The sequence below is a fragment of the Megalobrama amblycephala genome, linkage group LG3 (assembly GCF_018812025.1).
Source record: "Megalobrama amblycephala isolate DHTTF-2021 linkage group LG3, ASM1881202v1, whole genome shotgun sequence".
Taxonomy (NCBI): Eukaryota; Metazoa; Chordata; class Actinopteri; order Cypriniformes; family Xenocyprididae; genus Megalobrama; species Megalobrama amblycephala.
Window position 1 is genome coordinate 18,922,845 of NC_063046.1, and position 24,259 is coordinate 18,947,103.

At 37.5% G+C, this 24,259-nt stretch overlaps 1 protein-coding gene across 2 annotated transcripts in view; it reads right to left on the minus strand.

The window, feature by feature from the left end:
* Nucleotides 1-45: 45 nt before the first annotated feature.
* Nucleotides 46-24,259, minus strand: part of ano5b (anoctamin 5b) — a 40,498-nt gene continuing 16,284 nt past the window's right edge. For both annotated transcript variants that reach the window (XM_048184433.1, XM_048184434.1), the window contains 17 exons: nucleotides 16,555-16,662; nucleotides 15,284-15,352; nucleotides 12,903-13,307; nucleotides 10,691-10,806; nucleotides 10,343-10,477; nucleotides 9,688-9,793; nucleotides 9,550-9,610; nucleotides 8,652-8,803; nucleotides 7,017-7,091; nucleotides 6,693-6,921; nucleotides 6,151-6,329; nucleotides 5,959-6,056; nucleotides 5,690-5,820; nucleotides 4,867-5,072; nucleotides 4,478-4,680; nucleotides 2,915-3,020; nucleotides 46-2,314 (listed from right to left, as the gene is read on the minus strand). In XM_048184433.1, coding sequence (XP_048040390.1) covers nucleotides 2,084-2,314; nucleotides 2,915-3,020; nucleotides 4,478-4,680; nucleotides 4,867-5,072; nucleotides 5,690-5,820; nucleotides 5,959-6,056; nucleotides 6,151-6,329; nucleotides 6,693-6,921; nucleotides 7,017-7,091; nucleotides 8,652-8,803; nucleotides 9,550-9,610; nucleotides 9,688-9,793; nucleotides 10,343-10,477; nucleotides 10,691-10,806; nucleotides 12,903-13,307; nucleotides 15,284-15,352; nucleotides 16,555-16,662 — 2,610 coding nt within the window. In that variant the 3' untranslated portion in view covers nucleotides 46-2,083. The remainder of the gene's footprint in view (nucleotides 2,315-2,914; nucleotides 3,021-4,477; nucleotides 4,681-4,866; nucleotides 5,073-5,689; nucleotides 5,821-5,958; nucleotides 6,057-6,150; nucleotides 6,330-6,692; nucleotides 6,922-7,016; nucleotides 7,092-8,651; nucleotides 8,804-9,549; nucleotides 9,611-9,687; nucleotides 9,794-10,342; nucleotides 10,478-10,690; nucleotides 10,807-12,902; nucleotides 13,308-15,283; nucleotides 15,353-16,554; nucleotides 16,663-24,259) is intronic.

Below are 24,259 nucleotides of genomic sequence, written 5' to 3' on the forward strand. Positions count from 1 at the left end.
AGACCTGTACTTGCAGAGGACGCCCAACAAGTGCTAAACACGTGATATACTTCAATCACTTTATTTTGGCACGTTCTAGTCATTGGAATGCAAACAAGAATTTCTTTTAAAGTCTTGATTCATGATTATTCACACTTCCCTTTTCACACGGCTTTCATGCAACTCATTCTGTAAACATTTGTAGGCCAAATAAAAATACACATACACAAGTATCATTGTCAAAGAAAATAATTAAGGCAAAGGCATGGATGACATGGTCTCATCTGAACACACAAAAAATCCTAAACTAAGTGCAATTTTTATTATTATTTTTAGATATTTTTTAAAATATCCCTGCCACATTCATTAAATAGTCACACTAATTATGTATATTGTGTATTGGTTTGTATAGCAACAGATAATAATCAGAATAATTCTGTAAACTGTAATTGTATTATCCATAAAAGATTTTTGAAAGACAGCATGAATCACTCAACAGGCTAAAAAAAAAAACAACAGAATTTATAACAGATTTCTGTGAAATGAACAGGTATGGCTCAATGTTGTGTACACGTGTAGTTGAATTGATAAGACACTTTAAAAACAGAGTCAATCACCTGGGACATAATATTAACATTGTTTTCAAACTGTTCCAAGTCCATGTAAAGGATGGTTGGTGCTGAGTGAATAGTGTTCAGAATGTAGTAAACAAACATCTGAAATGTTGATGGGGCAGTTCAAAATTTTTAAACCAAACTCTCTTTGCACCAGGTCAGTAATACAGCAGGAAACACTTGATTTCTTCAATTCACTCACTTCAAAACTGATATAATTTTTTTTTTGTCCTTTTGCATGTATAAACCAACAGGTGTTATTCTAGGTCTTACATGGGAATCTCTTTCACTGAATTAATTTGTCCCATCATTGCCGTAATATCAAATGTAGTTATCAGAGTGAATATCTCACTGATGCACAGAGAACTGATTACAAAAATCTGAACTAATCCTGTTAAGTGCATTTGTGCAGAAATCAGTTACAGTGAAAAAAAAAAAAAGACTAGTTCTTCTAGTCATGATTAAAAAGCCTCATATATACGATATGTGCAAACATTGACAGACTCTTGCAGAATGAGGTGATGCATAATGGCTTGAGTTTCTGTATCAGAAAATACATAGCAAGTCATTACAGAGCTTAATCTGGTGAAAACACAATTCTTCCACAATCCATCCTTCCAGCCATATAATAAATCAGTTATATGATTACTCTGAAGTAATAAATGCATCTTTGAAGAAAGCTAATAATAATAATATTAATAATAACAAAAAAAAATCATCACATTTTAATATTACACTGAACAAAATGTGTGGGTGACCAATTTTCTACAAGGTACAGCATTAATTAGCAACAATAAAATATAAATACTCTGAGAAACATGATAATACAAGTACTACAGGAATGATTATGCGATTCTGTGTTTCTTAAGGGAAAATAACCACAGTGGTAAAATCCACTGGATAAAAACAAATATTAACTTAAATCTCACATGCCCCCCAAAAAACAACAAAACAAACCCCCCGATATATCAGAAAATGAAAAGCAAAAAAGACAATACATACAGTCTACATGTACCTCTTTCACAGTCAGACATACAGGGCAAAACATGCAGATTACATCTGCAAAAGAAAAATGGAATGGCAACAAGCTGGACGTACGTAAAAGCTTTATTGCCTTCTAAAAACATGTCATATCTGATTATTCTTAAGTTGCCTTCGCAGCAACTTGCTCTCGAGGCAACATGAGCAGCATCAGGTTGCATTCCAGAGGGATTGCTGTTTAAATCACTGTGATCCGTCTCCAAGCCTTTCTCCACTGAAAAAGTGCAGTTATATAAGTGCACCCCGGACATGTAAAAGAAACTGTATTGTTCTCCTATAAACTGCAAGCAGAAAAAAGCTGCAGATTTGTTTAACTGTTAGGCGTGTGGTTCCTTGTAAAAGTTCTGGCAGTTGTTTTTAATAAATGTTTGAAGAGGTCCTGAAGATCTGATTCCTCCATGCTTTGCAGGGTACAGTGCATTTGCGTAGTCCTGAGGACTCAGGGATGTTCAAATACATTCAGAAACCACCTGGTGTTTACTAGGACTAGAGGGCAGCAGTGAGGCTGTTTCTGTGGACAGGCAGAAACTCTGGCTCAGCTGCATCTTGAGTTTCTCCACTTCGTAGTTGTGCAGATATTCCTGAACCAGAAAGCGTTCGCGCTTTATACGTGCTTTCACGTCTGACGGCACATCTGGAATCAGCCACGCCACGAAGAATTTCACCACAAATACAACGTGCTGAGAAACGAGGGGAAACAAAAGGAACAGTCATCATGTGCACATACTGCAGAACCAAATTTAAACAAATTAAAAGCCTGTTAAAGCTTCACTAAGATCAGAATACTGCTGTGCTAAATCATCATATGCAGTTCTAATCATCCAAGTTTCAGTGTCTCTCCAGTCTTCACTGTCACATGATCCAGAAATAATTCTGATATGCTGATTTTCTACTCAAAAAACATGATTATTATTCAAGTTAAAAACAGTTGTGTAAACCATGATGCATTTTTTCCAGGATTCAGTTCCAAAAAACAGCATTTATTTGATCAATTTAACATGTTCTTGCTAAATTAATTTCTTTAAAAAAATAAAAAAAAATCTTACTGACTGAAACCTTTGATTAGTAGTGTAAGATACTGAACATAAAGATTACTTACTTTCTCTTACTTGCGTTTCCTATTCCTTACTTTACCTTGCTTATCATAGGCTACTCTATTAAAGCTTATATCCCAATACAAAAAATAAGTTATTTTAAATTTTCCTGCATATTCCACTTTATTAATTATAGATTACGTCAAAAACAAAATTAAGAGTAGATTGGAATATGCAGCTGCTTACTTCCATAATGATGATGAAGGCTAGCTTAGCAGCCAGGATGTGCCAGAACTGCATTGTGTGTGTGTATTGCCTCTTATGGCCGGGTGGATATCTGTAGTCCCGATAACTGGAAAAAAATAAATTCATCATGCTGTTCATTTAGTATATAGATGTGTATGTCTAATACAGACTATAGTTCTGTCATAACAACTGGCATGGGAATGGATATGACAGTATTGATATGTTTGGTCTTGGCGGAATAGATCTGCTACTCTGCTGCTGCTGTTGAGCAAGTATGTGACTTGCTACTGCTGTACAATATAGCATACATGAATTACCCATAACAGATCTATACAGGTGGAGCATGCTGCACTGCTACAGCGAATGCTAACCAAGTATTTGAAGGATGAGCAGCGAGCTCATTGGCTATTGATACAGCAGGAACCAATCAACTGTGCCATATTGAGAATGATGTAATTGCAAGCAGACTGAGTTAAAGGGTTAGTTCACCCAAAAATGAAAATTATGTCATTAATGACTCACCCTCATGACGTTCCAAACCCGTAAGACCTCCGTTCATCTTCAGAACACAGTTTAAGATATTTTAGATTTAGTCCGAGAGCTTTCTGTCCCTCCATTGAAAATGTATGTACGGTAGACTGTCCATGTCCAGAAAGGTAATAAAAACATCATCAAAGTAGTCCATGTGACATCAGAGGGTCAGTTAGAATTTGATGAAGCATCGAAAATACATTTTGGTCCAAAAATAACAAAAACTACGACTTTATTCAGCATTGTATTCTCTTCCGGAATCCTTTGATTCCATTGAATTGATTCCATTGAATCCTTTCATCTGTCGGCGTTGGTAATGCACTTTTACGTCGCCGTGGTTGTTTTTGGCGATTAGGTCATCCGCGACATGCACATTTATGCACCATTTTAAAAAATATAGCAATACCAAAATACAAACAATGTAGAATAGCTTGAATACAACGTGCGTCTCCCTCAGACTGTAAACGAAGCTCTGGCGCACCAGATAACACGCCAGCAGCGTCTTACATCAGCAGCGTCACTGCGGAGTCGTGAACCACACTCCGGAGCAGAAGGGGGCGGTAATGCACCAATAAGCTGGATGCCAACCGCCGTAAAACAGGAAAGAAGAAGAAGCGGAGTCGTGAACACGGATTGACAACAGACCCGGAAGAGAATACAATGCTGAATAAAGTCGTAGTTTTTGTTATTTTTGGACCAAAATGTATTTTCGATGCTTCAAAAACTTCTAACTAACCCACTGATGTCACATGGACTACTTTGATGATGTTTTTATTACCTTTCTGGACATGGACAGTCTACCGTACATACATTTTCAATGGAGGGACAGAAAGCTCTCGGACTAAATCTAAAATATCTTAAACTGTGTTCCGAAGATGAACGGAGGTCTTACGGGTTTGGAACGACATGAGGGTGAGTCATTAATGACATAATTTTCATTTTTGGGTGAACTAACCCTTTAAGGATCTATTAGCCTGTACCATCTAGAGTTTCATGACAGAACTTTGTATTTCCCACTAGGCGATAACAAACCTGCATGTTGTGATGGTAGAGCTGTTAAACCAGGATGGGTTTTCTCCAGGTTCGGGTAGGTTATCTTCAGGGATCTGAGAGATGTTGTAAACGGAGAGGCTGTTGGTGATGTAACCTTCCATAGTGGGCTCGGTGCCTGGATGGTAGGCGTACAGATAGACAAGACGAGGAATCATATCTGAGGTGAATGCCATGATGAAGGCCTCGAGTGCAAATGAGAGGAGAAAAGAAATGACAACAGATTTTAACTATGGTGGAAACAGTGCTTGATTTCACTAAAAATGAGCTTTTATTTGCTGACCAGTTAACTATATTTAGACTGAGCAAGTTAAGCAAGCCACATTCAATTTTACACAAATAGAAAGCAGAACAAAACAATTTGCATTTACATTTGTGACAACGGACAAGATGGCCACCACATTGAGGATCTCTTCCCATGCTCCAATGTTGCGTGCCTTTGCTGCCACTGGCCTTCTAAACTGTGTGGTAAACTTCCAAGCATCGACTCGCACTTCTAGGATGTTGTTGAAGAGGGCAAGAAGAGGGGCCAGTGGAAAAGAGGCTACGAAAAGTGTTATGAAGCCAAACTGGATCACTGTTCAAAACACAGGAAAAAAACTGGTTTAAGTGATGAAGGACTGAAAATGCTCACAGAAAACCCCCTTTTAATATTTAATATGCACAACTGTTCAAATGTTTGGGGTCAGTAAGATTTCTTAATTTTTTTCGAAAGTCTCCTATGCTCACCAAGGCTGCATTTACATGATCAGAAATACAGTAAAACATCAATATTGTGAAAAATTGTTACAACTGTTAATGTTATTTATTCCTGTGATGTAAAGCTGAATTCCCAGCATCATTACTCCAGTCTTCAGTGCACATGATCCTTCAGAAATGATTTTAATATTCTGATTTGGAGCGCAAGAAAAATTTATTATTATGATCAATGGTGAAACAGTTGTGCTGCTTAATATTTTTGAAATATTAAAAGAAAATTCTAATGAACTTGAAGATTTGTAATAAAGTAAAAGTCTTTACTGTCACTTTTGATCAATAATTTCTTTAAAAGTGTATTATAAAATATAGTATGATTTAGCACAACTACATAAACTATAAAAATAAATGATCTTTCATTCCATTTAAAAGTAATTCACTAATGTTTTGGTATATCAACACCAAATAAGTCCAGCATGTATACGAGTAAAATCGTACCCATCTCCAGATACTCATAGAAGAGTCCAAACTGGCTGAAGTTCTGCAGATCATGGTCCTGCTCCCATCTACTGTATGTACTTTCTGGATGACTCCGCCCTTTCCTGCTGCCCCACCAGTTTCGGAGAAGTCTGTGACACAGACACATTACGTGTTTTCTTGGATTTGAAAATTGCTACATTTTGACCTTCTAAAAATACATATGTGAAATAAATATGCAAGCATAAAACAAACACCAAGTGCTGGAAGTCAAAGTTTATAACTCTTACGGCAGCAGAGCCTCCTGGACGTTCCCAACCATCTGTTTTCCAGCCATAACGATGAGCAGCTGTGTGGTCAGCTCAATCAGACACCCCCCAGGGGCACACTAAATATTAAAATGCATGTTGTAACTACTTATTTTGAGATTCACCTGAAGAACATTAGGTCCTCTGGAGTATTGATGTTTCAGACTGTCTCACCTCTTCATTTCTCAGAGAGGTCCACTTTCCAAACATATAACTGTAGTTTCCCGGATAACCCACAAACTTCCCTTTAAAGAAGGCCACATAGAAGCAGGAAGAGTAGTAGTTCACAAACTGGAACATAAACATCTTCATGGTCAGCTTGTTCTCGTACTCCAGATGGGTCTTGGGGATCTCTGAGAGTTAAAAATAGATGAAGTTCATAAAATATTTTCCATACAGCTTAGCTGTACAGATGAACAAATATGTGAAGGATCATAATGTACAGTCAAAATGGTCATTATCGGAAAATAGGCACCCCTGTCTTATTTTGTGATAGTCACAGTCTAACTGTACATTATCTAGCTTAGTATACAGCTACTCACCAAGCAAACAAACAAACAAATAAATAAAGTAATTTATTACAAACTGTACAAACAGTGATTTTCCAGAGCTTGAGATGCATTTAACATGTCAAACAAACTCAATGAAATATATTTTGAAACCAATATTTTTAAATATCTTTTCTTGTGTGAAATGAGGATGTGGTTTTCGCTCACCCATATCAGTGATCCAGATGGCCACTTGCTCATAGAGGAAGTTGAGGATGAGGATAATGACAAAGTTGATGCAGGAAGCAGTGACAGAGGTGGCAAGTTGAGGGGTGATGAGAGAGCCCACCAGCTGGATCTTACTGGTGGGGCTGTCCTTCATGACGCTGGCGAATGCTGCATAAACCGCTAATCTGTAAGCGATCACCCCCATTATACAGGCCACTATCAGAAACGTCTGATAAAACAGAGAGAAGGAAGGACTTTTAAACAGATTGAACTTTGTTTAAATTAACTGGCTAGCAGTGTTTAGGAAATTGGTAGGAAACTCACCCAGAAGAGAACAGTTGCTCCCGACAGGCAGAATCGAGCACACTTGCTGGGGAAAGAAAGATAAGGCTCCATTTCCTGTTGGAATAAAGAGTGTGTCAGCAAGCCAAGTGGCACAATTACTATTATAGGTACTATTACAATTGATATATAAATTAATTTGTAATGAACTCCAGAATTCTCAAAGTAAACATGAAATCCAAAATTACCCCATTTACGTTATCAATTCATGTTCTAGGTCAGTGTATAACAGGACTCTTCTGCTGCAGACTTGTTCAACTGTGTTCTGCAGACTTCAGTTCCAACCCTTATTTTAGACACTTGTCTGTGATTTAAAAATAATTCTGAACACCATGATTATCTTGTTTAGGGTGTATGCTAAATTTAGTAAAACACTGGCTCTCCAGGACTGGAGTTGAAGAGCCTAAAGCAAAGTATATTGGAATATTTGAAGTTTTTGAGTACATTTACACTACCATTCAAAAGTTCCAGGATTCTTTGATGAATAGAATGTTCAAAAGCTTCACAGCATTTATTTGAAATATAATTTTTTTGTAGCAATATAAAAGTCTTTACTGTCACTTTTGATCAATTTAATGCATCCTTGCTGAATAAAACAATTACTTTTTTCATTTAAAAAAAATGAAGTAGTGTAAGTAGCAAATCATGACCAAGACAGCATGTAGAGTTTTGAATGCTTGAGAAACAAAATCTCTGACATAAATTTGAATTTAAATGAAGTATTTGTGACATGGAACAATAACTAAAATGGATGACTTCACAGCAGAAGACTCATCTTTGCCATGTTTATGATGATGTGTGTTACTGTTAAATGATGTGGCAAAAACCGGTTCGGGCAGAAGACAAATGCAAATATTTACTTGGATCATGCAAACTATTTCAAAGATATCAGGCAGATTCTCAGTGCCGAATCAACATGTGTCAAAGACTGTAAGATTTAATAAGAGTTAACTGCATGCATTTGCAATCTGATAAAGCAGTATGCTTGAAATGTCCTGTTAACACAAACTCTTTGAAGTGTTCAGGTTTCATTCTTCACCCTGCTCTTCATTTTCATGTCTCCAGTTATATTCTCATTTAACCAATTCTACCAATATTCTACTTCTATGACATTATATTCTACTTAGATTCTGTCATAGATATTATTACAATTTAAAATAAATGTTTTCCATTACAAATTTTAAAAAATGTAATTTATTCCTGTGATGGCAAAGCTGAATTTTCAGCATCATTACTCCAGTCTTCAGTGTCACATGATCCTTCAGAAATCATTCTAATATGCTGGTTTACTGCTCAAGAAACATTTCTTAGTATTATAAATATTGTGCTGCTTGATATTTTTGTGAATACCGTGAGACATTTTTTTAGGATTCTTTGTGGAATAGAAGGTCAAAAGAATGGCATTTATTTTAAATAAAGATCTTTTATGTCACTATACATGCTTTACTATTAATTTTGATCACTTTAATGTGTTGCTGGATAAAAGTATTAATTTTATTAATGAGTTATGATTAGAGTCAGACTTATGATTGTTTGAAGGGTATGTTGCTCCAGGACTAACAAAGGTTGCTGAAGCAAGAACAGGTTCTTAAATCACACTGTGGTGTTTTCCAGTACCTGCGTGAAGCGGTTGAGTCTGCGGCCCGTGCACTTCTGCTCATACTCTGGCCTGATCTGTAGCTGCTGCTGTTCCTCCTCAAAGTCCACAAGGTCCCACTCATATTCCAGACGGGCCTGCCGCCGTTTCCAGAACTCTAGGAACAGAGTCACTGCAAAGCACCCAGTATCATTTCTATCATTTCTATTTAAATCTAACCAGCCTCACCCATGCTGTCACACAGTGTTGTTCTCTCCTTATTAAAATAATTGTACTTAAAGGCCTGGTTTCACAGACAGGGCTTAGATTAAGCCAGGATTAGCAGTAGTAGTAGTAGTAGTAGTAGACATTTAAGCAGCTTTTCTAAATGTGCTTCAGAAAAAAACATTACTGGTGTGCATCTTGAGACAAAACAAATGTAACTGACACATTTTAAGATATGTCAGTGCAAGTTGATTAAGACAGCTCAAACATGCATGTTAGTCTGGGACTGGGCTTAAGACTTGTCTGTGAAACCAGGCAAAATTCTTACAAAATTTTAGAATATTTTCTAAATGATGAATACACAGTGCACTGGGTGCAGGAATATTCACACAGCGCTGATTAACGAAATCACTGCTTAAGCAAATCTCATTTTGAGCCCTGTGTGAAATTAATTAAGCATTCGGTAATGAATCATTAGCATGCACCACTACCCTAAAGTGATTACAGATACATTTTCAAAAAGCATACATAAATTATTCTCCTTCATTGCAGATTTATTTAGTAAACAAATTCTGTGACCAATTATTTGACAATATGAATACTTCATGCACAGTTACTAATCTCTCATTAGATCTTGAGTCTGGCTTGAGATATCTTGCTGACCACTAGATGGACCTATTGAGCTAGTATTTTAAACAATAGAAGCGCGCTCACCCCAAATGCCCATGAACATGGCAAAGAACACAGTCCCCTCGTTATCAAATAGATGGGATTGCTGAGAAAAAAAGGCATCACAAATGAGGAAAATCTGTCTATGATGAAGAGACAGTGCATCTAAAACTTCTTTCTCACCCAGGAGGACACGCATGTTGAGTTGAGTTTCCAGTAGCTGCACTTTTTATCACAGAGCGGACACATGACAATATTCCCTCCAATGTCTGGGTCACAGATCTCCTTACTGAAAACAGGGAGGGGAAGAGAGAGAGATGGATAGAAATATTAATTATAAGAATAGAGGTAGTAGAAAACGCTATTACCACAAATGCTATTGTTTCACAAACATCTTTAGTTCTGATGATAAAAACAAATGTATCAAGCCTCTAGAGTCCCCCTGTCCTCACATTACATTATTGTATGTGATTGTATTGTATGGCAAATCTTAACACACTGACTCATTCTTTTCTCATTTTCAAGTAATTTGACGTTCTTTAGACAGTGAAAAACATATGACCGATATATATAGCTGCTATCAGAGGTTACGGTCTACAAAAGAATACAGTTATTGCATCTCATTCAATATAACAACATTTAGTGTTCAACTGCAAAAACACACTCTGTACACACAATAATCAAGAAACAAAGGCTTTAACAGTTATCTGCCACTTTTAGTTACAAATAGCAAAGGGCTATAAAAAAATAATGCATGTAACCACACAGTATGGGACTCCAGAGGCTCAGGTAAAGATGTGTGTTCATATGACCCATATAACCTGCCAGTGCCACTAACCTTGTGATGTTGTCATCGTAACTGAGTAGGCCATACACAAAACAGATCACACCCATGACTGCAGCAAAAAACAGCATTTCTGTGTAAAAGCCCAGCCAGGCAAAGTAGATACCAATCTTCTCACCATAATACTTCCTATTAGAAAATACAAACAGGAAATGCAACGCTATGGTTTGATATCCTGCACTATAAATGTGAGGTTAATTATGCACTGCTTTGTCTATACTAATTTGTAATCTTGTACTCAGCAGTCTAATTAGAATGCATAAGACTATCTGCTCCAGATTTGGTAATTACACTCTTTTTTAGATGTCATGCATGTATACAGAGTGTCTGCAGCGTCCTCACTTGATCAGATTGAGTGGCTGCTCCTTGTAGAAGCAGAGGAATCGAGCCCAGTGCCTATACAGGTGATACCTCTCACTCTCACACTGCACATCTTGGGCTTTCTTCCAATACCGACACTGAGGAACAAACAGCAGATAGATGTTAACCAAAGACATACACAAACATTTAAAAAGGTCATGAACTGCATTTTTTAAAAAATGTATTTTATACATTTTCTCTGAGGTCCACATATAATGTTATCAAGATTTTTACATTAAAAAACATCCTAATTTAGCAGAAATAAGCTATTAAATTTCTTGTTTTTGAACCTCTCATTCAAACACTCTTTTGGTGGGCGTGCCGCATTCAAGACTTGGAAGTAAACGCCCACTGCTCTGATTGGGTAACAGATTTGCATATCAAAATCATTATAACTTTTTGTTGTAATTGACAAAGAATGACTTGCGGTGTTTCGTTTAAATGGAATTATGAATGATTGTACATTGTTTGTTATTCTACTTTATCCTTTTCGATAAAAAGAAAAATGTTCACATCGTCATTGTGCCAAAATCATTCTTTGAAAATCTGCTTTGATAAAACTTTAAATAATCAAAAATTATTTGTTATAAAAAAATATGAAAGGAAACATTTTATTTAACTTTTGTTTAGAATTTTAATGGATTCAAAATTAACCGCTCACCCTCCGACATTACTTTAAGTTTGTCCCATGACCAAAATGGATAGAGGTGGGAAGCGTTCGGGGGAGTAGAACATAAAAAGGAAAGGGGAAAATGATAAGCTTATCATTTTTATCACTGTAAGTTTTCGCCAAGTTTAAACTGGTGTCACGCCAGTTACACTTTTTCTGTAAATTGAATAGGGAAGGTGTAGGACGTAGCGCAAGCTTTTGAAACGGCAAGAGTTTTCTAAGCTAGATATTTTACTTCATAACTTGTTACATTTTTTTTTTTTTTACTCGAAAACATCGCTTCGCTTCAGAAGGCAGGCCTTGGATGGATGGATTTGGATGGAAACTCTTTCTTTAGCTCAGACTCGTTTGGTAATGACTTTATAATGGTCACTGCCATTATAAAGCTCAGATGCGTCAGGATATTTATTAATATTTCTCTGATTTTGTTCATCAGAAAAAAGAAAGTCATATACACTAGGATGGCTTGAGGGTGAGTAAAGCTTAGGGTAATTTTCATTTGAAAGTGAACTAATCCATTAATGGGCACTTGATATACATTCGAGAGAAACTGTGGAAATCATTAAAAATGTAAGCTTAGCCTCTCACCACCAAGCACAACCTTATTGGGCTTTTCACCTCATCCTCTATTAATGCAGACAGGAACGTTACTACGTTTGTACGTAACACATGTTCAGGGGGTGCATTAATGCACGGGCTTCCATGGGCTGAAGCCTGGGGTGTAGGCTACTGGCTGCTCGAATATGTTTTAAATAATTCAGCATATTTGGGGATAATTAGGAGGCCATGATAGACAGAGGCCAATGGGCAAATTTGGCCAGGATGCCAGGGTTACACCCCTACTCCTTTCTGGGATTTTTAATGACCACAGAGAGTCAGGATCTCGGTTTAATGTCTCATCCGAAGGACAGTGCTTTTTGACACTTATACCCCCAGTTTCACAGACAAGGCTTAAGCTAGTCCTAGACTAATATGCATGTTTGAGCCGTTTTAACTGAAAGCAACTTGTACTGACATATCTCAAAGTATGCCAGTGCCCTTGTTTTGTTTCAAGATGCACACCAGTAATGTTTTTTTCTAGTGAAAGTTTATAAAAGCTACTTAAATGCCCTAATTGAACTAAGGCTTAATCCTGGCTTAGGCCAAGCCCTGTCTGTGAAACCGGGCCATAGTGTCCCCATTATTATTATGGGCAGTTAGGACCCACACAGACCACAGGGTGAGCACCCCTGCTATTCTCACTAACACCTCTTCAAGCAGCAACCTAGTTTTCCCAGGAGATCTCCCATCCAGGTACTAACCAGGCTCAGCTCTGCTAAGCTTCAGTGGGCAGCCAGTCTTGGGCTACAGGGTGATATGGCTGCTGGCTCAAACTTTATGGAAGATGTATTCAAAATCCACTGGAATGCACAATCAACTTCTGCTAGATAACATTAAAAATGAATGGAGCTCTAGATGGAGCTATACCAAAGTGAAAACAAGTCACAGCACAAAAATGCAAAAGTGCATAAATCTCTCACTCACGTCATGAAGGGGATAAGCTGAGGTATAAGTGCCGTTGTTCAGCAGTCGTTTAATTCCTGTCTTATCTTTCTCTTTTCGGTCTTCCTTGTAGTAAGCGCAGCGAGTCAGGATGTAGTACACGATCCTGTTGCGTGTGGAGGGAGGAAAAAACGTGTCCTTATCATCAATGAGGAAGAAGTCAACTTTGCTCTTGTCAAAAGGTGCAGTGAAGTAGTCCGGCTCTGGCCTCATGATGTTGTCTGGCAGACGAAAAGGGTTAGTGAGCCACTCCAGAGGAACTTCTCGAGCTTTGGGAATATCGCTCGCTTTAAAGGGCACTTTGATCTTTAGCACATCTGCATAGGTGGCCAACACCTCCCATGGAGCGTGAATCTTCAGATAATACGTCTTACGATCATCTGACTCCTGCAGTGGGAGATTAAATTAAATTATATTTGGTATATATATATATATATATATATATATATATATATATATATATATATACACATACACACACACACACACACACACACACACACACACACACACACATATTAGGGCTGTCAATAGATTAATTTTTTTTATTTCAATTAATCGCACACTTATCATGTACTGTACAAAACTGTATTTTGCAGCATTTTTTTCAAGGTAAATTTAGATGTCTTTCCAAAATAGGACACCAAATAACCAAATGATATTTCATATAATTCATACATTTATGTAGGCTACACTAAAGCACCCATAAAAAAATAAAATAAAAAAACAACAACAAAGTTTCAGAATACACAGTGTATAGTATGTGCAACAGCAATGAGCTTGTTTAAATTTTAGACAAGTCAAGTTGCGATACTGAACAGGACCACATGGAGATGCCAAAAAAAACCTTAAACCAACCGCCTTGACCTGCATATATACTAAAGTGCACAGCAACATACACCGGACAAATCCAAACATTATCCTGAAAAAAAAACAACGTGAATATACTGAAATGTGTCTGTGCATAAATACGTGAGATCAGTGCGTCGAGAGCGCTCATTCATGATTTGTTTGCACATCAATATAACAGACTCATGCATGCTGCTGTACGTCACCACAATCTTCTTTACTTTGATTACAATCCTCATCCATCAAAACTTTCATAGCAAGAAGCTGGTTTGCTTTATCCAACCGAGAAACATAGTTTTCATATCATCTGGCCAAACAGCGGTGGGATATTTCGACGTTCCGTTCAGACAGGAGCAACGCGATGTCGGAGGGCTAGCGCTCTTCAGATACAATGACAGAATATGACAGAGAGTTTGTGATTTAAAGAGAAACAGACACTGGAATGAACAATTCTCTCTGCCATCTCTGATATAATCAGCATGGACTTTAAAGGGATAGTTCACCCAAAAATGAAAATTTGATGTTTATCTGCTTACCCCCAGCGCATCCAAGATGTAGGTGACTTTGTTTCTTCGGTAGAACACAAATGATGATTTTTAACTCCAACCGTTGCCATCTGTCAGTCAAATAATGCGAGTGGATGGGAACCTCTACTATAAGAGTAAATAAAACATGCACAGACACGTCCAAATTAAACCCTGCGGCTCGTGACGACACATTGAGTGAGGTCTGATCGCGCTCTGACAGCGGCAGTGATGTCTTGCGCATATACTTCAACGAGAGCTAGACATCACTTCCGCTGTCAGAGCTCGATTAGACCTTACTAACGAGTGCTGAACGCAGTTGGACATAGTGGTGTATTAAAGTTAAAAAATGATATAAATACTGTTCGGTTTCTCGCACAAACCGATAGTTTCGTGTTTTAGGACATCAATGTGTCGTCACGATCCGCAGGGTTTAATTTGGACTTGTCTATGCAAGTTTTATTTACTCTTATAGTAGAAGTTCCCATCCACTAGCATTATTTGACTGACAGACGGCAGCGGTTGGAGTTAAAAAATCATCATTTGTGTTCTACTGAAGAAACAAAGTCACCTACATCTTGGATGCGCTGGGGGTAAGCAGATAAACATTAAATTTTCATTTTTGGGTGAACTATCCCTTTAAGGCCCCATTTAAGGTCATCTAACTGCGTGACGTAAATTACGTTATGACGCAATTTCACATGCTTCTGTAACTTTTTCGCGTTAAATGCGCCAAATTATTTTAAAACGTTAAGGATTTTGAATTAATCGCATGCGTTAACATTGACAGCCTTAATATATATATATATATATATATATATATATATATATATATATATATATATATATATATATATAGATATATATATATATATATATATATATATATATATATATATATATATATATATATATATAAAAATAAAAATAAAATAAAATAAAATAAATAATAGAAGTGCATGATAGGGCATTTGAGGCTCAGAACCTCACCGATTTATCTTCAGTCTCCAGCTCAAGACCAGACTTTTCCAGGTTGGCTTCAAACTCTCTTCTTCTTTCCTGGAAGAAAGACCACACAAAAACATAAGTTTTTATTTTAACTTTATCATTGCACTATACCATTCATGGTCTCTTTCTCTTTTTTTATCAATAGTAGTTTTAAGTCACCAATTCATTCAGCTTTGTATATGGGAACCCTGAGGGTTGTAAACAAGCTTTGGACTACGTCTTTAGAGAAAACTCGTATTTCCCACAAGCACTGGTGAGCTATGGCTACCACATCTTATCTTATGGAACACCATCTCAATTGGTTGACTCAAGGGATATGACCTTCATTAAGCAGAGAGCCTGACCGCGCATCAACCTCTGCATACAGGAGAAAACAGAGGATCAAACAGGTTCACCAGCGAACCCTTCAGTGTTCTTGGCGATTGAACTGAATGAAGGGTCTGACGAGAGAGAAGTGGTTGACCCCTGCTCTCATTTTATGTAATCACTGTTCGGCATTCAGTTTATTGTGCAACAGCTTCAATCTGACTCTGACTCACTGCTTCTCACTGTGCCTTATGACCCATCAGACATCTCACCCCATCTCACCACCACTGCACGCCTACGTACAGGTCCCATCAAACTATTTTTGTACACAGTGAGCAATATTAATCATCAGTCATTGTTTGATTGCTTAACAAGGCCAAGTACATAGCATTTTGGAGAGAAAACACAATTAATTAAAATTCCTGCATCAATAGTAATTACAGATGATGGAGCAGTAACAGAACAAATGAATGAAAGAACAGATCTGTGGAAAACAAACAATTAATGAGAGGAGCAGGAAATGTATGCATGAGTCTGTGTTTGTGTCATTGTCAAAGTGTGCATGAAAAGGAAATGAAAGAATGTAGAAACACTCTTTGTATTTATGCTGGCTTCATATGATTTTGAAAGACTAAAAGAAATCAACTGAATCAAAGTTTTTTCTCATACACCTGTGGGTTTACTCATATTTATGAGTACATCACTATTTTCAATAATGTTCTTAAATGATTAATTCATTAATATAAGTATTGGGGGATCTGCACCACATTTTGCAACCTTTTTTAGCATTAAAAACATTATCATAGATGAGGTATATTCAAGTCATTTTATGAGTGAATTGCATTATGCATCTTTGAATAAATTAACACATAGGGCAAATAAATGACTGTCATGTCTTTAAAGTGTTATTAATATTACTATAAAACTCATGTATATTAGTATCATACCGCTTTTTTGTCTCCCTCCTTGTCGTCAACGTAGGACAGGACGAAATCGATGCGCCGTACACCATCCTTGAAGTACACAGAGTCCCTGTTCTGCTCAAACTTGTCTATCTACAGAAGAAACATTCAGAATATTCAAATCAACAACATTCCCACTCTCATACACAACTACATGACCATATACAGCCTTTGAGAGTTGCCTTCTGTCACAATAAACAAACGTGACATGACACATGAGACTTTTTATTAACAGTGCTTATCTTTTTATTTGACAAAACCCCAATGGACCCATTATATCAGTGGAGGTGATGCTCATGAAACATACTGCTAAATCACTTCAGTGCTCAGGGTATTAGAGAGCAGAAATTTACTGCAGAGTAAAACATCATCCCACTAACACAGCAGAAATAGTATCATGACAGCAAGAGAGGCTCCAGGAAGAGCTATAGTGAGATGTGCAGAGAAAACCACAGGTACAGTATGAAGAGAGCAGTTGATTTATTTAACTAATTTCATTCAAAAAAGTGAAACTTGTATTCATTCATTACACACAGACTGATATATTTCAAATGTTTATTTCTTTTAATTTTGATGATTATAACTGACAAATAAGGAAAATCCCAAATTCAGTATCTCAGAAAATTAGAATATTATTTAAGACCAATACAAAGAAAGGATTTTTAGAAATTTTGGCCAACTGAAAAGTATGAACATGAAAAGTATGAGCATGTACAGCACTCAATACTTAGTTGGGGCTCCTGTTGCCTGAATTACTGCAGCAATGCGGCGTGGCATGGAGTCGATCAGTCTGTGGCACTGCTCAGGTGTTATGAGAGCCCAGGTTGCTCTGATAGTGGCCTTCAGCTCTTCTGCATTGTTGGGTCTGGCATATTGAATCTTCCTCTTCACAATACCCCATAGATTTACTATGGAGTTAAGGTCAGGCGAGTTTGCTGGCCAATTAAGAACTGTGATACCATGGTCCTTAAACCAGGTACTGGTAGCTTTGGCACTGTGTGCAGGTGCCAAGTCCTGTTGGAAAATAAAATCTGCATCTCCATAAAGTTGGTCGGCAGCAGGAAGCATGAAGTGCTCTAAAACTTCATGGTAGATGGCTGCATTGACCTTGGACCTCAGAAAACACAGTGGACCAACACCAGCAGATGACATGGCACCCCAAACCATCACTGACTGTGGAAACTTTACACTGGACCTCAAGCAACGTGGATTGTGTGCCTCTCCTCTCTTCCTCCAGACTCTGGGACCCTGATTTCCAAAGGAAATGCAAAATTTACTTTCATCAGCGAACATAACTTTGGACCACTCAGCAGCAGTCCAATCCTTTTTGTCTTTAGCCCAGGCGAGACGCTTCTGATGCTGTCTGTTGTTCAAGAGTGGCTTGACACGGAATGTGACAGCTGAAACCCATGTCTTGCATACGTCTGTGCGTAGTGGTTCTTGAAGCACTGACTCCAGCTGCAGTCCACTCTTTGTGAATCTCCCCCACATATTTGAATGGGTTTTGTTTCACAATCCTCTCCAGGGTGCGGTTATCCCTATTGCTTGTACACTTTTTTTATACCACATCTTTTCCTTCCCTTCACCTCTTTATTAATGTGCTTGGACACAGAGCTCTGTGAACAGCCAGCCTCTTTTGCAATGACCTTTTGTGTCTTGCCCTCCTTGTGCAAGGTGTCAATGGTCGTCTTTTGGACAACTGTCAAGTCAGCAGTCTTCCCCATGATTGTGTAGCCTACAGAACTAGACTGAGAGACCATTTAAATGCCTTTTGCAGGTGTTTTGAGTCAATTAGCTGATTAGAGTGTGGCACCAGGTGTCTTCAATATTGAACCTTTTCACAGTATTCTAATTTTCTGAGATACTGAATTTGGGATTTTCCTTAGTTGTCAGTTATAATCATCAAAATGAAAAGAAATAAACATTTGAAATATATCAGTCTGTGTGTAATGAATAAATATAATTTACAAGTTTCACTTTTTGAATGGAATTAGTGAAATAAATCAACTTTTTGATGATATTCTAATTATATGACCAGCACCTGTATATTGTTTTTTATATACAGCTAGTTACAAACACTGTAACCTAAGATTAACAGAAAACTTTAACATTTTACATTTTTAAAATAACAATAAATAATAATAATAATAAATATAGCTGCGAGCAGCGATGGCGGGCCCAAGCCCGGTGGCACCGCCACCCCGGTGGCTTCAGGGCAACTGTGCACAGCGGGCAATAGGCATTTAAAACGGTTAAACATCAAAGGACTATGTCAAATTCGCTCCACATTTACTGCACTACAAGGTGCTGCTATAGAGCCCCTCCTCCCTGCCCATTTTCAAAGTATTACATGTGCCAAGTTTTAACATTATTCTGATGAATTTTGAAGCAAATCAGGTAAAAATAAGAGGGTGATCTCAATGTATGCTAAAAGTGACACATTTTCTGCTTCCAGTTGGTGGCGCTATTACTTTGAATCACAATAGTCACATCCATGTGATCAGCCTTGTACAACGAAGACTAAGCCGAAGTTTCATCAAAATCAATTAATGTATGCAGAAGTTATAACACTTTGTTTCCCTTTTCTTGCCATAAATTCGTTGCCTCGCCACGGCCAAACCGTTTGAGATATCCAAAATCCGTTTGCAATTAAACAACTTCAATGTGTTAGCAACAAGTTAAAAAAAGTTTGGTGTAAATTGGATAAACCCTGTAGGAGCAGTAGTATAAAATTCATAGCCTGTTTTTTCAAAAAATTAACATTCAAACCAAAATAGCTGACTTCCTGTTGGTCGGAGCTAATGAATGTAAATTAGAAAATTGTCCGGCTTGATGAGAACAATATGTGTACCGAGTTTGGTGATTGTAGGAAAAACTAACCCCCCCACTTTTGTCAAAAGGTGGCGCTACTGAGCCCCTCCACCACGCCCATTTCTATGGCTTTGTCCATGTCTACTGGTTGACAATATTGATGTGTGTGTCGAGTTTCATGCAATTTGAAGCATGTTAAGAGCCTCAAAAACACTCAAGAATATTATTACAGTTTGACCTGTTGCCATGGCAACAATATTTCAAATATCAAAAATCCTGTCATAGGTCTACATCTGCTGTGTATTGACATTACACTGATGAAGTTTGAAGCAAATCAGGTAAAAATAAGAGGGTGATCTCAAAACATTTCAAAAAGTGATACACTTCCTGCTGCCAGTTGGTGGCGCTATAACTTTGACTCACAATAGTCACATCCATGTGATCAGACTCCTATAACGAACACACTCGTGAAGTTTCATAAAGATCAATATATGTATGCAGACGTTATAACACATTTCCTGTTTCCTTTTTCTCGCCATAAATTCGTTGCCTCGCCACGGCCAAACCGTTCGAGATATCAAAAATCCCCTGGCAATTTTTAATCATCAGTGTCTTGACTTCATGCTGACCGAGTTTGGTGGCGATCGGATTAATCGTCTAGGAGGAGTATATCAAATTCCAGAGCATGCGTTTTTCAAACAACCCTTAATAGCTGACTTCCTGTTGGCGTGGTGTTTAACTTAGAGCACGAAAGTTGTTCGGCCCGATGAGGTCTATATGTGTACTGAGTTTCATACTAATACGTGCAAGCGTGTTTAATATATGGACCAAATTTTCAGACTTTTTTCAAGGGGGCGCTGTCGAGCCCCCCTGCCACGCCCGGGTACCAGCCTCTCCGGCGTCCTAATGGCCGCGGATTCCAATGTGTGTGCCAATTTTCAAGAGTTTTTGAGCATGTTAAGGCCCCCAAAAAGCCCCGGAAGACGGAAAAAAAATAAAAAAAAAAAAAAAAAAAAAATAAATATAGCTGCGAGCAGCGATGGCGGGCCCAAGCCCGGTGGCACCGCCACCCCGGTGGCTTCAGGGCAACTGTGCACAGCGGGCAATAGGCACTTAAAACGGTTAAACATCAAAGGACTATGTCAAATTCACTCCACATTTACTGCACTACAAGGTGCCACTATAGAGCCCCTCCTCCCTGCCCATTTTCAAAGGATTACATGTGCCAAGTTTTAACATTATTCTGATGAATTTTGAAGCAAATCAGGTAAAAATAAGAGGGTGATCTCAATGTATGCTGAAAGTGACACATTTTCTGCTTCCAGTTGGTGGCGCTATTACTTTGAATCACAATAGTCACATCCATGTGATCAGCCTTGTACAACGAAGACTAAGCCGAAGTTTCATCAAAATCAATTAATGTATGCAGAAGTTATAACACTTTGTTTCCCTTTTCTTGCCATAAATTCGTTGCCTCGCCACGGCCAAACCGTTTGAGATATCCAAAATCCGTTTGCAATTAAACAACTTCAATGTGTTAGCAACAAGTTAAAAAAAGTTTGGTGTAAATTGGATAAACCCTGTAGGAGCAGTAGTATAAAATTCATAGCCTGTTTTTTCAAAAAATTAACATTCAAACCAAAATAGCTGACTTCCTGTTGGTCGGAGCTAATGAATGTAAATTAGAAAATTGTCCGGCTTGATGAGAACAATATGTGTACCGAGTTTGGTGATTGTAGGAAAAACTAACCCCCCCACTTTTGTCAAAAGGTGGCGCTACTGAGCCCCTCCACCACGCCCATTTCTATGGCTTTGTCCATGTCTACTGGTTGACAATATTGATGTGTGTGTCGAGTTTCATGCAATTTGAAGCATGTTAAGAGCCTCAAAAACACTCAAGAATATTATTACAGTTTGACCTGTTGCCATGGCAACAATATTTCAAATATCAAAAATCCTGTCATAGGTCTACATCTGCTGTGTATTGACATTACACTGATGAAGTTTGAAGCAAATCAGGTAAAAATAAGAGGGTGATCTCAAAACATTTCAAAAAGTGATACACTTCCTGCTGCCAGTTGGTGGCGCTATAACTTTGACTCACAATAGTCACATCCATGTGATCAGACTCCTATAACGAACACACTCGTGAAGTTTCATAAAGATCAATATATGTATGCAGACGTTATAACACATTTCCTGTTTCCTTTTTCTCGCCATAAATTCGTTGCCTCGCCACGGCCAAACCGTTCGAGATATCAAAAATCCCCTGGCAATTTTTAATCATCAGTGTCTTGACTTCATGCTGACCGAGTTTGGTGGCGATCGGATTAATCGTCTAGGAGGAGTATATCAAATTCCAGAGCATGCGTTTTTCAAACAACCCTTAATAGCTGACTTCCTGTTGGCGTGGTGTTTAACTTAGAGCACGAAAGTTGTTCGGCCCGATGAGGTCTATATGTGTACTGAGTTTCATACTAATACGTGCAAGCGTGTTTAATATATGGACCAAATTTTCAGACTTTTTTCAAGGGGGCGCTGTCGAGCCCCCCTGCCACGCCCGGGTACCAGCCTCTCCGGCGTCCTAATGGCCGCGGATTCCAATGTGTGTGCCAATTTTCAAGAGTTTTTGAGCATGTTAAGGCCCCCAAAAAGCCCCGGAAGACGGAAAAAAAATAAAAAAAAATAAAAAAAAAAAATAATAATAATAATCCTTAGAAGAACAAGAGGGCCCTGCGCGAATTTTCGCTTGGGCCCTAATAATAATCCTAATAGAAGAACAAGAGGGCAATTCCAATGCGGTCGAATTTTCGCTTGGGCCCTAATAATGATGATTAAAATAATTTATTTTAATTTTGTTTATTTATTTTTCAAATGAGAATGTCCCCAAAAGAAGGTTGTGTCAGGTTTAACTTACTTCTGGGTACAAATTTGTCCCCATAATAGGGTTATATGGAGCCAGATCAGTCTCAAAAATAACATAAATGCACAGCACAATTCACATTTACAAAATCCGATTCATAAATTCAAAACACAAAAGCATAAATATTTTCCCTAAATGCTCACACAAATGCCTAAATAAATTTAAAATGTTTACACATATGTATACATCAAGTTTTTGAATTAATTACAATCACACATTTATGAATGATGTTTCATGTATTTAAGGATTGTTGAATCTGCATTTTTAAATCATCACACGTGCGTGGACTGCTTTGAATTTGTGTGGTATTTTTGAGACCTTCCTGGAAGGTTAAGATTCATAAATATATTTTTTGAAGGATGTTCTGTTTAGCCATTCGTGATGAGCTTTTAATCCACTAATCAAAATGCTCCTTACTGAACAGACTCAAGAAGTTCAACGCTGCGCTTGTACTGTGCATTGTTACATGCAAGGTCCTTTATGTAAAGATTTCATAAAGAGATTTCAGCATGGATGATGGCATCTGATGGCATATTCTTAAGATTAAAGGTTGTTTTAGTTAATGAAGTGTGTAGTCCACACCAGCTTTCTATGAATTTTGTTTTGTAAATGTGTTATTTTTGAGACTGATCTGACTCGATAGGGTTAAGCAGTCACACACACACACACACACACACACACACACACACACACACACACACACACACACACACACCCACTTATTAATTAATGTATCTTATATACCAAGACATTTCAAGCAATGCCAAGGTTTTTATCCAGACACGTCCATAAAAAAAATATGCTAATAATATGGTACCTTTTTGTAAATGTTTTAAGCAAAAAAATCTTATTTAATTATATTTATTTATTTATTTATATTTCTTGTATGACAATTAATTTTCCATTTATCTCATGTCTCATTGCATTAAAAAAAACACACACAAACAAACAAAAACACCCCAGCCATCAAAAACATCAATACCAAAACTACCAGCATTAATAAAATTATGTAAATAGAGCATAACAAAATCTCAGGAAACATCAGATTAACAGTACATCAAACGTCATACTTGTACAAACATGCCTTTGACATACCCGTTTTACTAGAAACATACACTGTATCTACATCATGCATAAAAAAATCCCACAGGCATAGAGGAGGAGAAAATACCAGCTGGACCTACAAATATGCTGCTCCAGACAGTAAAACATTCCAAAACAGATAAGTCACAAAAACAGTTGCCTGCTTGGCACATCTGTCTAAAAAAGGCCATTCAGAGACTGAACCAGGGAAAGTCATTATACTAATAAAGTGAAGGCTATATGCCATTTGTGAAGAAATTTTATTGCGGACCACTAATTAAATGTGAGAGAGCTGACAGGAGCACTTATTTTTAAACAAGGTACTTTGTTAATCAGCACTACTGGTCAGATGGGACCTTTGTACGCTGCTCCATTAGGAAATGACATGGAGAGTTATTGATCACTACTGATGTCAAAATGACAATCAAAGACTTCCAAGCAATCTATAAAGCAACAACAAATCAAACTCCAGGAATTCTCAAGGACATCTATGGAGTTTCACATTATCTAATATCTACCCTCATATGAATTAATTTCTACTAAGCTGAATAATTTAAGCTCTAGACTTTGAGTGTTCATATCAAGGCCAAGCAGATGAGAAAGCACTAGTCATACTTCAACAGAGCTGTTGAAGTGCTGAAACAGTGACAAAGCATTGTTTGTGTTTAAGACAGATACTGAAGGTCCATCCCTTCCTGTTATAACTCACCTCTCTCTCAAAAACACACTTACACAAATCAAAATGAAATATAGCATGATGTGGTCCACTTTAAATGTTCAGCAAAAATGTACTATCAATGAAATAAGATAATATAAAAATATGCACTAAATACAAACTATACACTATTAATTTAAACATTACATATTTTAGAT